Consider the following 16,595-nt stretch of genomic DNA (forward strand, 5'->3'; position numbering starts at 1 on the left):
TTAGGACAGAAGCATGGTGGAGAGCATTTCCATGAGTATAAAAATGAGAGAAAGAGAAGTGATCACCCACTTGTAGAAGTAATAGTCACGACAGTGCTAGGGCACTATAGAACAGCTAGCTGTGCATTGGGGGACAGGTGGGAGAGGAGAGAACAGTAAAGGATAAAGAAGGAACAGTAATTGGTAAAAAAAAAAAAAAAAAAAAGCCCTCAGCAGTGTGAGGTGTTGTGGTGAATATCAAACCAGAGTAGGTATCAAAGAAGAAATGCATCACTTTTGAGGAAGGAAGAAAGACAGAAAAGAGACAAGAAAAGACACAAGAGTCAAAATGAACCAATGATCATATTGAGTCCAGAGGCCCTGGCACAGAGTATAAACCAACCAAATAAGCTGACAAATAATGAACAGTTTCAATGCATTTGATGTATGCCCTAGTATATCTTTTTAAGCTGAACTTGTGTGTACTAGATGTGCCTACTACTTAAAGGGAGAACATTGTCAAACACTGGAAAGTACATGCTTATAGGTGTGTAACACAGACCACGCAGTCAGATAGAGGATGAGCGATGCATTTCTTGAATTATTTTTAAAATGTAACTGTTTAACCATTTTTAATATAATTAATTATAATTATAAAAATGATTATTTGAGAGAATTTTGGGGGCAGGTTTTCTAGAAGCAGTTCTTTCTCCAAGTACTTTCTCTACTTGGAGGTGGAGTGAGTCTATGGGAATGACTCTAAAGGTGACACCTGGAAGTGACTTTACTATTCATTAGAATATACTAATAAATTAAAGTACTTATATATTTAATAATTGTTAAATTTTATTTTTATTTAACTTTTAAAAATTTTCAGTTCCAGTTTCTCTCCCTCTCTCCTGCCTATCCCCCTCCTATTTAGAAGGCAAGAAATATGATACGCATTATAGATATGAAGTCATGAAAAACACATTTCTCCATCAACCATGATGCAAAAGAAAAAGAAAGTTGTAATGGGAATGCAAATTTGGAAGATCTTCCCTTCCCCTAGGCTAAAGTGCACCTGAAGCCTGGGGTGGGAGGCTTGTTTTTCAGTAGATACTTCTTGATTGGCCAGTGGGTCCAAAAGGTTGTTACATTCTCTGAGCCAGGAGAAGGCTATATAAGCCCTGATGTGTAGCTTTGTTTTGGGGGCTCACTTTGAGAAGTGTTCTGTGATTTGATGTGGATTCTGGGAAGCTGTTGTCCTCAGGCCCCCCCCCCTTTGAAAAACCCAGATGTGGAAACCCAGATGTTGACTGGGTATGGATGTAATGGTTGGACAGTTTGGAAAGCTGTCTACTTGATCTGTTAATGTCTTGATAATTCTGTCTGTATATTTTGAAGTTTGGGGTGCTGACCTTTTTCCCCTGAACAAGGTAAACGATATATGTCTGACTGATTAAAGTAAGCTTGTTAACCCATTTTGAGTTGCTTTCCTTTAACAAAGCAGATCCAAGAACCTGTGCTGGCAGCAAACGCTGAGGACGCTTGGGGTACTTGCCGCTACAAAAGTAAAAGAAAATATGCCTCAGTTTGCCCTCATTCAGTTCACCAGTTCTCTCTCTGGAGGTGGTTAGCATTTTTCCGAGTGATACTTTTCTAATACATGTTACAAAACCAACACAAAGGCAAAATACAGTAATAATGGGGGAATTTCAACTATTTGATATAAAAATATCATTCAATTTAAAACAAAACAGCTAATGAGTTCTTGGCTTGTGTTTTTGCTAGTTTTATTGCTTAGAAGGTAGAAGAAACAGTAAGAGAAACTGCTAGCTTGGGCTTAATTCGAGCCAACAGAAAAGACTCGATTGCTGATGTGGAAATTATAGGAACCTTGCACGAAAGTGATTGTATCATCTTAGACTTCACAATAATAAAGCCTAATAAAACTGGACATAATCATACATGTGTGTACGCTTGACTTTAGGAAAACAGCTTTCTAAATATTCAGAGGAAAAGCTAGGCCAAATCTCCTAAAAGGGAGAAAGAGACAAATGTGTCTACACAGCTTTGAGCTGAGATTTTAAAAGAATATCTGCTAGAAAGAAGAATACCTCACCCAGGATAAATACTGAAAAGGAGCATGAATTTATAACAATATCAGGAAGGATGAGGTGCATCATGGGTGGGGACTTGCGAAAGAGGCAGAAGACAAAGAAAGGAGATACGTAAGTTATGTCTGGAGAACAGCGAATGGGGAGTAGGGCTCCTGCTTAGAGGAGATGCTATGTTCAGGGATGACAGAGACAAGGCAAATAACTATTCAGGTTCAATTTTGCTTCTATCTTCTCTGTCAAAGAGAGTGATCTTTAGACTACAATCATTAAAACAAATTTGGTTAAAAGGATATTGAAGCTCAAAATAGATGAGGAGGCAGAAAGAGAACATGGAGTTCTCTTGAATGGGTTCAGGTCTCTAGACTTAGAGTAATTATTGTCATTAATATTGTTATTATTATCCTAGAGCAATGAAAGAACTTGCAAATATAATCACTAAGCTAAAATTAATCATCTTTGAGAAATCATCGTGTTAAGTTTAGAGGGACAGATTATGAGATGAGAACATTTACTTACGTACAAAAGCAAATAAGAATTCAGACTTATCTGCAAGATCAAAAGGGCATTGAATTATAAAGTGACTAATGAGGTCACTACCACTTGGTGGAAATGAAACTAATGTACTGGATGGAGCTACATTCTTGATATTCGGGCAGTGTCCCACTAACACCTGACTTCCTAGTGCCCGGTCCACTCCACCCCTCTTAAGAAGTAATGAGGCGGGGAGGCCAGGTAGCACAGCAAGTAAGAGCACCGGCTCCAGTGTTGGAATGACCTGGAGATCGAATCCCGGCTCAGACACTTAGCACCCACCCAGAAACACCTGGTCATGTAACCTTGAGCAAGTTACTTAACCCCAATTGCTTAGGGGTGGCCAGGTGGCTCAGCAAGTAAGAGCACCCGCTCCAGTGTCAGGATGACCTGGATCAAATCCAGGCTCAGATACTCAGCACCACACCCAGAAATAACTGGCTGTGTAACCTTGAGCAAGTTACTTAAAAAAAAAAAAGTAATGAGGAGCCCTTCTCCCAAGATACCCAGACAGTTCCAGGGCTGTTTGCACTAACTCTCTGCTGCTGTCTTCTAGGGACCGGATCAGGGGAGGAGAGGTGATCCAGACACTTTGATTTGGAAATTAAGGCCTCTGCTCTGTGGTGTCCCCTTTCCTGACCCTTGCTGTTAAAGCAAGACATAATCACCAATTATTATTATTACAGCTTGAGGGAATCTGGGAGATGCAGAATGAATAAAAATAAAATCAGTTATAGAGGGCACAGCCTCAGGTTACTTCCTACATCTTTTCTCTCCTCTGCCCCGATCCATCTTTCACACTACCTGCTAGCTTAATCTCACTCATTCATAGAGATTGTCATATTACTCCTGCTCAGAAATTGTTCCTGTTGCCTTTGGAATAACATCCAGACCCTTTTGCCTGGTATTCACAAGAACCTTCATAGTCTGATGCTTCTGTAGCCTTTCTAGACTGATCTCCTAAAAATACTCTATGTCCTGGTAAAGTGGACTGCTATCTGTGACGCCTCCCCCTCCCCCCCAACACCCTGTGCCTTTCCACCTCAGGCCCTTGTTGTTAGAGTTCCCAATGTTCGAAATGTCTTCCCTACCTCTTTTCACCTTTCAAGTTTCTGCCTGTCCTTAAAAGCCTGACTCAAATGTTATCTTCCTTGGTCCCCATTAAAATAGTTTTTACCCATTGGACGTCATGTGAAGGGCGTTTTATACCCCTTCCTAATTATCATGTATTATGTATTTTAATTATTTTATACTGTAGTTATACTGCAAAGCTCTAGGAGAGCAAGGACCATGTCTTATCTAAACTTTTCTATCTCCCCCAGCCAGGCCTAGCATATGATAGTTATGTTATAAATATTTGCTAAATTATTGTGGTTGAATACATTGCTAGGATCTCTTCTGGGACTTCCCCATTTCACCCCCATATCAGCCAACCCTTCTTATCAGCCTCTCCCTTGAGTCCTTAGGCTATCTCATCTATATTTCCTCCTCAAGTTATTTCTTAAGATCATGGTAGAGGCCCTTAGATGTCATCTGCTTTAGTGACCTGATTTGATAGATGATTTCCCCAAAGCCACTCAATAAGCTAATGGCAGAGCTGGACCTTGAACGTAGGCCTTCTGACTCCAAACCCAATCCTTGTACCACTGTGTTATACAGCCCTTTTCTTAGATCTATTGGTTCTAAGGAAGCGCTTTCATAGGACGTAAGCTCCTTGAGGGCAGGGACTGTCTTTCTTTGCTTGTATTTGTGCCACTGGTACTTAACATAGTACCTGACATATTTGAATGCTTGATTCCTTCCTTTCTGGCTGAGTAGCAAATGACCCTTAAGTTTCATGGTAAAACTCAGCTGCTTGAGCCCTGCTTTGCCAACATTCTTGAACTCTGCCCAACAAATCCCTGAACTGCAGTGCCTTCTTTTTTTTGTCTTCCACTGCAAACCATTCTCATCAACATGGTATTTGTGGAAAGAGCCCAATTTAGAACAGCAAACCTGATAATTGTAATCCCAGCTCTGTGGTTGTGTAGCCTTGGGCCACATACTTACCTTTTCTGAGCTTTAGGTAGGTCCTTAGTTATAAGATGGAGATAATAATACTTATGCCATCTACTTTATGAGATTGTTATGAAGATCAAATATGCAAAGCACTTTAAGCATTATATGTCACATACATTTCTATGTATAAAATGTAAATGGTTTTAATTAGGATCATTATCTCTTTCAGACCTCATAAATTACTCTCAAAGCCCTAAGATCTTTCACATTCCTCTTTCTCCAACTCCCAGTATCACCATTCTCAAGCTTCTGAACTCCTATCCAGAGTACCCATGTCTTCCTCAGGGGAGTCACGTCTTCCAGACACTTGTCTTCTTAGACAAATGTTAGGCTATTTCTCCTTTTGTTATTCTCTGACTTTGGCCAAATCGTGGTCAAACTGGATTTACCCCAGTGATTTTGTGAGGGGGAGAGAATTTGGGAAAAGACAGAAAGAAGATGTTTTTCCCTGCCTTATTAACCAGTTGGTGAGGCACTGGGATTCCTTGTTCAGTAGAAACATCCCTAGATGTCCAGGTGTAAGGAGGACCATTTCATTTATCCAAGGATCTCTTTGAAAACTATGACCTCAGGTTTCATTTGTGGATTTCCAAATCAATATAGATAGTCCACAATCCATGGAGCAGACATGTTAGCAAAAAATTTGCCCATAAAGTAAGTTTACATATAGTGAATACTACTTTACCACCAATTGTAATTATAACATCAGATACTCCTATAGTGAAAAAGATGGCTCTGAAGTATAATAAAAGATCATACAATGTAACTAATCTTTAAAAATCATTCAAAGGTTAAAACAATTTTCTGTTAAAATATTAATCATAGCATGATAAAATTTTAGAATTTGAAGTATCTTTTGAAATCATCCAACCTACCATTTCCCAGACTATATTCTCCTATATGTTGCCAAGGTATTCCAAGCAATTAAATAGAATTCCATGAGAAAATGCTAATGCTAGTGATATCTTCACCTAAAATATTAAATTTGAAATTGCCCATATACATTATATATTTGATCCTTGCTTGGCAACTTTGGGGGGTTGAAAACAGACTTAATTTCTTTGAAATATTCCAAAGCCCCCTTTGTCTAAGCTAAGGGATATTCCATATACCCAGACCCTATTTGCCAGACTAACATTTATAGATTTCATCACGATGTTTTATTACCAAATATCTTTTGCGGACAAATTGGTTTGGAAAGTGACAATCTAGCCCAACCTTTTCCTCTCCATGAGATGACTTGTGCGAGGTCATTAAGCCTGCCCAGATCTTCCAGGATGATTCTTACTTTGAAACCTAAGCTTTTACTCCTTGGCTCTCACAAGTCAATTTCTCCATCTCCTAAGAGGTCTTCCTGTTCTCTCCCCTGCCCAGTCCATCCTTCACACTGCCTGCTGGCGTGCTCACACGTAAACATTGTCATTCTACTCTTCTGCTCAGAAATAGTCAGTGGCTCCCACTGCCTCTAGATATAGACCACAAAAGCCCTAACAGTTTGGTGCCTCCCTAACCTTTCCAACTTGATCGCTGAAAGGCCTAAGTGACCTTTGTCTGTGTGATTTATCTGTGGTTAGATTTCCCAGAAAAAAAACAGATGAGTCTTATGGGTTTAACTTTTTTTTTTTTTTTAGATTTTAAGTATTATGAAGATGCAGCTGATGAGTATCGGGACCAGGAGGGCACCTTGCTTCCTCTTTGGAAGTTCCAGTATGATAAGGCAAAGCGCCTGGCCGTGACTGCCCTCTGCTGGTAAGTATTTTTGTTGCACCTTCAAAGTGTGCTGTGCTGCAAAAATGCTTATTTCTTTAAACCTAGGTAGGTAGGAAATGACAGTCCCACGTTACCATAGAGAATAGTCCAGGCATGGAAGTATGTGTTGGACATTTGTCTTTGTGCAATCACAGCTTTCCAACTAGTAAAATAATGCAAATAAAGGGGAACAAATGAGGATAGTTATTATCTTACATGCAGCTTATTTTAACCTCTTTCCTGGAGTAATGTGGTTGGAGCTGCAAGGTCTGTCTTTAAGAAATATGGATCCAATGGCCAGTTACTGATGGATATGTCAGATCAGTTGTTAAGGGACCAGAAGGGAGAGAAGGAGCAAGTTAATTAAGCACCTGCTATGTGCCAGGTTCTGTGCTAAGTATTTTACAACAATTATCTCACTTCAGCCTCACAACAACCCTGGGAGTTAGGTGCTATTACTATCATCTCATTTTACGGTGGAGGAAACTGAGGCAGACAGAAATTAAGTGACTTATCTGGGGTCACCCAGATAGCAGATGACTAAAGTTGGATTTGATCTTGGGTCTTCCAGACACTAGGCCCATTACTATATCCACTGTGTCATCTGAAGAATCGGGTCACTTATTGTCATAGAATATTCAAGTTAGAAGGGACCTCTTAGAAGTCATTCAGTCTAACATCATATAGAAGTAAAGAGAAATCAAGACCTGGAGAAATCAAGCAAGCTTGCCCAAGGTCATATGGATATTTCATTGTAGACTCAGGGCTAAAACTGAGGCCTCCTAACTCTCAGTCCTGGTTTCTTTCTGCTGTGGCAGCATACACCCACTCCTACTAGGTTCTGATAGTCATTTCCACCCAGAGGGCTAGAGTTAGGAAGGTTTTCTAAGACAGGAAAGCGCTGATGTTATGAATAAAAGAAGCTAGAAAATAATTTTCCAGAAGGCCTCAGTCATAGGTGAAGAAGGACAAGTCCTAAGCAGGCATCTAGCAATATCTGCAAGTGACCTGTATCTTTGTAGCAAGGGATGGAGACATGCTCTGCAGTCATCTGCCTGGGTAATAGGGAAGAGAAGAGAGGAGATACAGTTGTTCCAAGGGAATGGAGTGCAGCGGTGGAAGGGGAAAGAATTTTATCCTCATCATGTTGGAAAAACAACCAGGGTGACTGACCTGGGGCCTGGGTAAGGTAGAGCATGAGTAAAGTCCATGGTCCAAGGCAAGCAGGAGGCACCAAAAGTCAGGAGGAATGACTTTTAATGTAGGGCACCTGGAATCAGAAGCTTTGGACCCCCCAAAAAGGTGGACTGAAACTTTTTAGTACCTTGGATAGCTCTTTTGGAGAGAATTGACTCTGTCAGAGGCTGAGGTCTGACTGGGGGCCTTTATGTTCACAGACCCAGGGCTGCTCAGTTGACTTTGTCCTCTAGATGAAATTCTCTAGTTGTCAGCAGTACTAGGCTCAGATCTTCTGTGATAGGGAATATTACACATACCTCCAAGTATTTTCAACATTGGTATCCAATGGGAGGTCAATGTCTTCTGGCCTGATGTGGGACTCTTAATAGATGTCGGTGTGGTGGGGAAGAAGAATGTACTTATGAGCTATATAATGAGCTGATCAGAGGCAGCCTTTGTGGGATAGTTTTTACCCTCTGACAACCCTATCCTTTCAGGGATGGGCATAGGAACTTGGACTACGGTTGTGGCCCCAACAGATGAGAATAGGAGTCAAGTTAGTAGTCCTGCTTTATTACCCCTCTAACAACCCTACAGACACAATAGTGCTTTCAAATATTCAGATTGTATTTGGGGAGGGTGGTGTACAAGTCCATTCAAACTTGGGCTTACTCATCCACAGAATGGGGAGAGAATCAGACATTTTATTCTCTTCTGTCTTTAGACTCTAAATTCCTCCTCATTCAGTTGCAGTATCTTGGCTATTTTCAGCTCCAGATTTGAATATTTCACTTAGGGCAAAGCTTTGAACATAAGATGTAAGTTAGGGAGACTAGGAAGAAGCAAGAAATATATAAATTTAGAGACTCACTTAAGATTCATCACGAAGAAGGGGAAGTAAAAGCTACTTGGAAAAAAAAAAGTCTTCAAAGGGGAGAAACAATTCCCACTCAGACTGTAAGAATTTAGAAATTGTTCTCCTCAGTCTGCCCCATACACTACCAGGCTTGGCATTGTATAATGTATTTTCCCAAATAGATATTGACCTGGAGGGCAAGTTGACTCCCTGGTTTCTAGGTTCCTTTCAAATAAAAAAGGAAGCCCTGAAGGGTCAGTAAAGTTGACTTTTCATTGAAAATGGCTAGTACTTGGCAGTTTTCTACTGACTTCATTTCTACTCAGAGACCTTTCTGTCAGTTATTAGCTTACGTGTATATACTGTTTTAAAGTTTAATTTCCTCACAACAACCTAATGTAGTATTATTCCCATTTTTAGAGGAGACCATTGAGGTTCAGAGAAATATAATGAGCTACTCTTAATGTTTGGTTCCATTATTGGGAAACATTCACTTAAATTCATTTTCCCTTGGTTATTTTATGTCTAACCAATTTTACAACAAAAAGTAAACCTATATGTGTGTGTGTGTGTGTGTGTGTATAATATATAGTGTCAATAGCAACTTATCAATAATCCTAAAACACTTATACTTTTATGACCATATTTTACATACATTTATATGTATACATAATTTATCTGGTTTGTCAGTGTGTATATAGTATTATTATTTCCATTTTACTTTATTTCATATAGATAGTTATATTTTGTGTATTCTTCATTACTTGTGGAAGTATATCACAGATTTACGTAGCATAGTATGCTTAACCACACCCCAACTACTAGACCTTTACGTTGTTGCTAAGTTTTTGCTTTTTTATATAATGCTGCTATAAACTCACTAAGCAGCATAAACACATACAAACAAATCTCCTTTTCTTCTTTTGGAGTTATTGGGCCAAAGGGTACATATGGTTTTATGACACTTGTTGCATATAACCAAATTGTTCTCTACAAAGATTGCACTGACTTGAAATTCTACCAGCACTGTCCTCAGTCACATCTATGGTTCTACCTATGTCCCCACAACCCTATCAACATTGTCTTAATTACTTTTCTTTGTTTTTTCTGCCAGGTTGATAGATTTAAAGTTCTGGTGTTTGGATGTATATCATTATTATTAGTGAATAATTGTGAATAATAATCCGTGTATAATTATAATTAAATTGAACATTTTTCATGTGTTTACCCTTTGAGTTTCCTTTTTTGTGTATAGACTTTGGCTATTTGTACACTAGTTCACTCTGGCTATCATTGATTGGCCAACAATAGGTCCCAGTCCAAGCCCCACTTAGTGTTCATTGTTTGGGCCCTGATAGCTCAGAGTGCACTTAAATAGTAATTATTTCTGTTTTGACCAGAAACCCTGAGGGTCTTCCCCTCACAGATTGATTTTTTTGGCCAGGTAAAAGAGGCCATTTCTTTCCTAGCTTTGATCATTGAATGGATGTTGCCTCAGTGAAACTGAGACCTGGGAAAGACCAAGGTCTCCCACTGCACCCAGGGCTATATTCAGTTGTCCTGATTTGTCACTTGTTCCAGAAGGCTCCAGAGGAGAAAGTGAGACTGGTGGCCTTGCACAGCCCACCCTTACTTAAGTCCAATTTACTTCCAAGTCATGGCATCACCTCCATAATGCCATAGTCCTCTTCTAGAATGAAGGACAAACAACTAGAATCTGAGTATTTCCCTTATAAAATGTGTATCAGTTCTCTTATGGGATAGGATTTAACCACCTAGATTCTTAATATAATTCAAACTTAAAAGTGGATCTGACTTTTGTCCTCTGTAGCAGCAACCACACTGGCATACCAAGGATGGCTGCTAGCACAGGTTCTTAGATCTGCTTTATTAGGAAAGATAGCTGTTTAAGGAATCAGTAGTCTTTTTAAATTACATTCATTAATCCAGGGGAAAAATCAGCACCCTGAACTTCAGAGACAATACAAAGAAAGAAAATAGAGAAGATACAAGCAGAGAAATAAAGACCAACAGGGGCAACTAGGTGGCACAGTGAATAGAGTGCCGGCCCCAGAGTCAGGAGGACCTGAGTTCGGATCCGGCCCCAGACACTTAATACACACACACACACACAACTAGCTGTGTGACCTTGGGCAAGTTACTTAACCCCAACTGCCCTCCAAAAAAAAAATAGAAATAAAAACCAACAGGGTTTCTAACTGTCTGAGAAATTAGCACAGATCAACAGATGGATCCAACTGTCTGACCAAGGCAATGCATACATAGTTACCAGAGAGAGAAACACCAATATCCGGGTTTTCCAAAGTTGGGGGCCTCCTTAACAGCTACCCAGAGTTTCATCTAGTCAGATCACAGGAATATTCTCCCAATGAGTAAGCTCCAAAGTAAAATGCTAACCTCAGAGTACACACACACACACACACACACACACACACACACACACACACACACACACACACATATATATATTACTTCTTCAGGGTCAGAGGGCATCACAACCCTCGTGATCCATTGCCTAATTACAAAGTAAGAAAAGGTATGGGCCTTCCTGAAAAACAAGCCTCCACTAATCAAGCTTCCCTTTATGAGCTCCACAGTGAGACCTATTAATGGGCGGGGAAGATCTTATGTCCCATTAACATTACATTCTCTTAGATTACTTTTTTTTTTACAGGAATCCAAAATATAAGGATCTGTTTGCAGTGGGACATGGCTCTTGTAAGTTACAATTCACTTCTATATTTAAGGTACTCCAGTTAAACCACCCTAATATTCCCAACCTCCTTTGTATGGCCAGCACAGACTTATTCTCACCCCTATTCTCTGGGTTATACAGTACTTTTTGTCAAACCCCCACATGCTGAAAGTAGGCTTGGGTATGAGAGGGTACTTGGCCATCTTCACTGGCCTTTGAGCTCTAAAAATGATCACCACAAACAAAGGACATTTTTTAAATGAATAGATTCTTTTCTTGCCTCCCTATATACAGAAGTGAAATCAGAATGCTGATAAATAACTTCTGTACCCAGATGAAAGCTTCACAATCTCTTTTTCTTTTCTTTTCTTTTTTTTTTTTAAGCCATCAGGGTTAAGTAACTTGCTCAAGGTTATAAGGCTGGTTATTTCTGGGTGTGGTGCTAAGTATCTGAGCCCAGATTTAATCCCCAGGTCATCCCGACACTTGGGCCGGTACTCTTACTTACTGTGCTACCTGCCTGCCCCAATCTCTTTTTCTTTTACCTTAAATTATACTGGGTATATTTTTGTTGAAGTTAAAGTTCCTAGCTTTTGTCAGTCTTCTTAGAAACCCAGTTCCTGTCTTGCTGAGAGGGTTACCTGTTGCCTCAAGATTGAGGCAATCACTATAACTTTTATGTTGCTCTTTTTTTGGGGGGGAGGGCAATTGGGGTTAAGTGACTTGCCCAAAGTCACACGGCTAGTAAGTGTGTCAAGTGTCTGAGGCCGCATTTGAACTCGGGTCCTCCTGACTCCAGGGCCGGTGCTCTATGTTACTCTTATTCATGATTTACTTCTAGAACAGTGCAATATGTCCTCTATCCCACAACTACAGAAACACTAAGCTAGATTTAAGATGATTCAAGTGGGTAAGAGCAGAAGCTGAATTTAGAAGCCTAGTATCCGGGATCAAGGAGCTGATAATCTATTCTCTGCCCTGGTCAAATCATACGTGGAATATCATATTTAGTTCTGGACATCCCGTTTTAGGAAGAATATAAAAAAGATGGAGAATATCCAGAGAAGGGTGACCAAGGTAATGAAAGACCTTGAAATTATGCCATGTAAGAATCACATAAGAATTAGTTAGGGACAGTTAGGTGGTACAGTGGGTGAAGCACCAGCCCTGGAGTCAGGAGGAGCTAAGTGCAAATCTGACCTCAGATACTAATTAGTTGTACAATCCTGGGGAAGTCACTTAATCCCAGTTGCCAAAGAGGGGGAAAATCAGTTAAAGGAACTGGAAATGTCCAACTTAGAAAAGAGGTTTAGGGGGAGCATGCAATCATATTCATGTTGATATGATAGCTGTCATGTGAAAGAGAAAATTAGTCTCATTTTGTTTGATCCCACAAGGCAAAGCTAGGCATTGATACACAGAGGCAGATTTAGGTGTCATGTACAAAGTTCCTAATAATTAGATCCATCTGTAAGTGGAATGTGACAGTTATCTGTATTACTCTCAGAAGTTTTCACTACCTAGACTTCCCTAAGTATGTATCTATTTGATTTCACGCAAGCCCCAGCGATAGCTTTTTAGCCACTGCATTGCAATAAAAGCATGTGTTTTGGGGGTAGAGAGAATGGATGGTAAGAGAGGTGGGAAGAGTCTTTAAGCAAAGGTTAGATGACCACTTGTTAGGTATGTTCTAGACTCTAGACAAGATTTTTTTTTTTTAATATGGATTAGATTAGGTAGCCTCTGAAGTTCTTTCTGGCTAAAAGATTTTATCGTTTAAGGTTTTCCCCTAAAGCATCCTAGATCCAGGCCAGGGTCTTCCAAGATTCAGGCCCCTGCTCAGTCATTCTCCTCACTTCTCTCCTTTCTATCCATAAGGGCAAGTTTCCACCCCTTTTATCTAGTGGACTGGTGCCCAACTGGCCCAAATCTCCTTCCCATCTCGTGTCTTTGGCTGTCTCATTGAGCAATGATTTCTACATGAAGCACTCCCTTCATGTATAAGATTTATTCACAATGCATGTTAGCATCAGTTCCAAAATGTTAATATGTGTTTTGTTTTGTTTTCTGGCACAGAGGACTAAATTCTCTGAACAGAAAAGCCTTTTTTTTCTTTCATAAAAGGGGCAGATAGGGCACTATGGTGACCATTGGGACTCACAAATGTGCTGTTTGGCTAAATTCCCTTAGGGCTTCAAGCTGTTTGGGGGATGTTTTTTATTTTTCCCAGCAATGAGAACCTGGTGCTTTTTGGGGTCTTGTGGTTTCTGCTGTCTTTGAAGATATCCTTAATGCCTGTTTTGTATCCCACACTCCCAATGGGTGGCTTTCTGCCAAGGAGGAAGTGTATTTGCTGGTCCAGGGTTGGGTCTAACTATGTGTTCCATGTTATGCTGCAAACATTATTCAGGTTTGATCAAATGACAGACTCTGTGTGACAATGCTCTGCAAAATTTAAAGCCATATACATTTCTCAAAAGAAAATTGAGATGATAATATTCATTACTGTTATTACAGCTGTAATTATGGTCCAATGTTGTTATTACCTACAGCCTTTATTATTTTAAAAAACAAAGAAACATTTTATTGTAAACCAAAAAAAAAAAACCAAAATGTAAATGGAAACACCCATAAAACCATAAAATCTAAGCTATTTCTAATTTGTTAAGAGGAATATTACTTGTAAATATGAAACCTCCAACAAAATATCTTCTTGGCTTTTGTGTGTACTTCTAAGCACTTTTCTGTGTACTTATTATATTTGTTGTGTTATTTCTGTACAGTTGGAGTCAATATATATGCAATTCTGATTCTACTTTTATTTGCTCAGTATTTGTATGTCTTCCCACATTTCTTTGTTTTCCTCAGATTTGTCATTTTTATAGTGTAATAATATTCCATTACACTGATAGATTGTAATTTATCATGTCCCTAATTCCTCAACTGTTGGACAAATAGACTGTTTTCACTTCTTCCTTATTACACATAAAGTTTATATGAATGTTTGTGAACAAAGAGGCTTCTCCCCCTACACCTTTTGGTTTTATTCTAGTATCTTTAAGTAGAATAGGTGGGATCTCCTGGGTTAAAAGGTATAAATTTTCACAGATTTGCCCAATTTAGAGTTGGAATGAACCTCAGCCATCTAGTCCAATCCATTCTTTAAAAGGAATGCCTATTATACAGTCAAATGACAAATAGTTATCCATCCTCTGCTTGAAGACCTCCATTGTGGAAAGATGTGTTGCCAAGGCAGTCCATTCCCTCTGGAGACAGCCCTGGTAGGATAGCAAACCTAAATTTGCTTCTTTGTAACTTCCACCTTTTGCTCCTAGTTCTGCCCTCTGGGACCAGATGAAAAAAGTCTTAAGCCCACTTCCTACATGAGAGCCCTTCAAGTACTTGAACAGAGCTATCATGTACCCTCTGAGTCTTCTCTTCTTCTGTCTCAGCATACCCACTGCCTTCAACTTACTGTCATATCATTTGGATTTAAGGCCCCTTGCTGTCCTGGTTTCTGTCCTCTGGACACTCCAGATGAGCGATGACCTTCCTAATTTTGGCACCATACTCTATATATGGTTTGACAAGGTTAGAGTTTGAAGGGACTGTTTTCCTTGAAGTTGCATCTCTTTTAATGCAGCCTAAGAGAACATTAGCATTTTTGGCTACCACATCATACTACTGATTCTTTTTTGAGCTTGCAGCATACTAAAACCCTCAGATATTTTTTCAGATTAAGCTATTGTTTAAATATATTTCCCCTACTTGAGAAGATTATTTTTTAAACCCAAGTATAAAGCTTTACATTTATTCCTTTTGAATTTTGTCTGATTAAGCCCAGTGTAATATTCTTACCTGTCATGATCTTTTTAGGTCTTGTATCATCTAGTGAGTGAGCTATTTATCCTTCCCAGCTTTGAATCATCTTCAGATCTGATGTGTGCCATTATGCCTTTATCTAATTCATTGATAAAAATTTTAAATAGCACAGAACCTGGAGCACTCTACTAGAGACCTCCTTCCAAACTGATATTGAACTCTTCATGACCTCTTTGAGTCCAGCCATTCAGCCAATTCTGAATCCATTTGATTGTATTACCATCTAATCCATAACTCTCCATCTTTTACACAAGAATAAAATGAGATGCTTTCCCAAAAACTTTGCTAAAATCTAGGCAAACTTTATCCACAACCTCCCATGATCGTGTATTCTTTATTGCCAAATTGCTACCCAAAAAGATTTTAACATGACACAGTTTTAGTTGTGTAATAAGACATCTGTTTTCATGCTGATTGGGCCCTACTAAATTTTATTATTTTTAACTATCTTTATCAATTTGATGGGTACAAGACGGTACCTCTTCATTATTTTAGCGCACATTTCTCTGGTTATTCAGAATTTGAACAACTTTCAAGAGATTATTAGCAAATTGTGTTTCTTCTTTCCAGACCTATCTGTTTATATCATTTAACTACATATCTCTTGAATGCTAGGGCCCAGACAAAAGTAATAGATGGGGGCAGCTAGATGGTGCAGTGAATAGAGTACTAGCCCTAGAGTCAGGAGGACCTGAGTTCAAATCCAGCCTCATACACTTAACACTTTCTAGCTCTATGACCTTGGGCAAGTCACTTAACTCCAATTTCCCTGCCTTCCCCCTCCAAAAAGATCAAAAAAAGTAACAGATGAAATTTATATGAGCAAATATGTGGAAAAGTATTTATTATATGCATACTATATTATATATATGTTATATATGTACACACACATATAGGTAATGCTTTAAGATTTGGGAAGCAGTCAAGAAACATTAACTGTGTGCCTATCAAATACTAGGCATTGTGCAGTAGGGATATAAATACAAAGAATGAAATAATCTTAACTATCCCAGAACTTACAGTCTTGTGAAGGAGACCATAAATACATGTGTAAGTAGTCACAGAATAAATATAATAGTAATTATTAGTAGTAGAATCATTCTCTAGTAGTAGAGAATAAATACAAAATAATTAAATACAAGATACTTTTGGAGGGAGAGTGATAAACCCAGGAGAGCTATTGAAGTTGCCATTGGAGTGTAAGCAAGGAAGAGGACCTAAAACAGAACCTTAGGGAGGAGTCACAATGAAAGAGTGTGATATGGATGATAATCCAACAAAGGAGACTGAAAAGTGGTCAGACAGGTAGGAAACAAACCAGGAGATAGCAGCCTCACAAACCCGGAGAAGAGAGACTATCCAGGGGAAAGGGTACAACAGGGTCAACGACAGCAGACAGGTCAAGAAGAATGAGAACTAAGCAAACAAACTATCAGTTTGGACAATTGAAAGCATTGGTGACTTGGGAGAAAGCAGTTGCAGTTGAGGTTAGAAGTCAGATTTCAAAGACTTGGAAAGTGTTCACCTCTTTTGATTCTCATTA

At 39.2% G+C, this 16,595-nt stretch overlaps 1 protein-coding gene across 1 annotated transcript in view; it reads left to right on the forward strand.

The window, feature by feature from the left end:
• The window catches only part of DNAI1 (dynein axonemal intermediate chain 1), a 265,252-nt gene that overhangs the window by 118,157 nt on the left and 130,500 nt on the right, over positions 1-16,595 (forward strand). Inside the window, exons 11-12 of the mRNA XM_069101915.1 lie at positions 6,302-6,419; positions 11,150-11,193. Of these exons, the coding sequence (XP_068958016.1) occupies positions 6,302-6,419; positions 11,150-11,193 (162 nt within the window). The remainder of the gene's footprint in view (positions 1-6,301; positions 6,420-11,149; positions 11,194-16,595) is intronic.

The sequence above is a fragment of the Petaurus breviceps genome, unplaced genomic scaffold, assembly GCF_028583685.1.
Source record: "Petaurus breviceps papuanus isolate PSGF00001 unplaced genomic scaffold, PetGlider_PUasm1.0 520, whole genome shotgun sequence".
Classification (NCBI taxonomy): domain Eukaryota; kingdom Metazoa; phylum Chordata; class Mammalia; order Diprotodontia; family Petauridae; genus Petaurus; species Petaurus breviceps.